The sequence below is a fragment of the Buceros rhinoceros genome, unplaced genomic scaffold (assembly GCF_000710305.1).
Source record: "Buceros rhinoceros silvestris isolate BGI_N320 unplaced genomic scaffold, ASM71030v1 scaffold26729, whole genome shotgun sequence".
Classification (NCBI taxonomy): domain Eukaryota; kingdom Metazoa; phylum Chordata; class Aves; order Bucerotiformes; family Bucerotidae; genus Buceros; species Buceros rhinoceros.
This window is the reverse complement of record NW_010430131.1, coordinates 13,534-14,290: the sequence shown is the minus strand read 5'-3', so window position 1 is coordinate 14,290 and position 757 is coordinate 13,534. Positions and strand designations below refer to the sequence as shown.

The following is a 757-nucleotide window of genomic DNA, read 5'->3' as shown; positions in this document are numbered from 1 at the left end:
GCCTGGTTGAGGAACCGCCGTTTCCCCAGGGCTTAAAACCCCCTGACGAGATCTTGGTCTGTAAGAAGGTCCAAGTATTTCCCCTCTTAACTAATTCTCTGTGAAAACGGGTAGTAAATCGGAAGTAAAAAATAAGGCAACTCAGGCTTCGCTTCCATGAAGCGCGTGGTTTGGCGCCACGGAAGCGGGCTTTGGGCTGGCTGTAGTGCTGGAAAGGGACCGCGCCGGGGTCCTGCAGTTAAAGCTGTAAACACAGGGAGGGGCACCCCCGGTCCGCAGGGAACGCGCGGAACTACTCACTTGGGCTTTCTCCGTGGTGTGAATCCAGGACACCTCACCTAGTTGCAGCTATTGCCCTTTAAAAAAAAGTATCGTCAGCTTCTTAATAATGCAGCTGAGCACTAGAAAAAGATCCCGGAGGCGAGTCTCCGATGTGCTGGTTTCAGAGTAATAAACTACTTCTCAAATGAAAAGAAAATTAACAAACCTTTTTTTTTTTTTTAGAAACAATAGTAACGTGTAGAAAAATATTCAAGAGGATAATAACAAAGGTGCAACGTCAACAAAAATAAGCTGCCTTTTCCATGAAAGCACTTTTTCAGAGTTTGAAGTGTGAAAAAAAAACCCTTTTAAAGCTCTTAGTGTCCTTGTCAAAGTCTGTTAGAAATAAAAGAGTCGGGAGCTTAAAAGTTCTTGCCATGCTGCTGGGCGTACCGCTGCTGCCGCTGCTTGCGGTGCTCCAGCTCGGTGAGCAGCG

At 46.8% G+C, this 757-nt stretch overlaps 1 protein-coding gene across 1 annotated transcript in view; it reads right to left on the bottom strand.

Moving 5' to 3' along the window:
• Nucleotides 1-683: 683 nt before the first annotated feature.
• SAV1 (salvador family WW domain containing protein 1) overlaps nt 684-757 on the bottom strand; it is a 12,311-nt gene continuing 12,237 nt past the window's right edge. Inside the window, exon 5 of the mRNA XM_010142927.1 lies at nt 684-757. Coding sequence (XP_010141229.1) covers nt 684-757 — 74 coding nt within the window.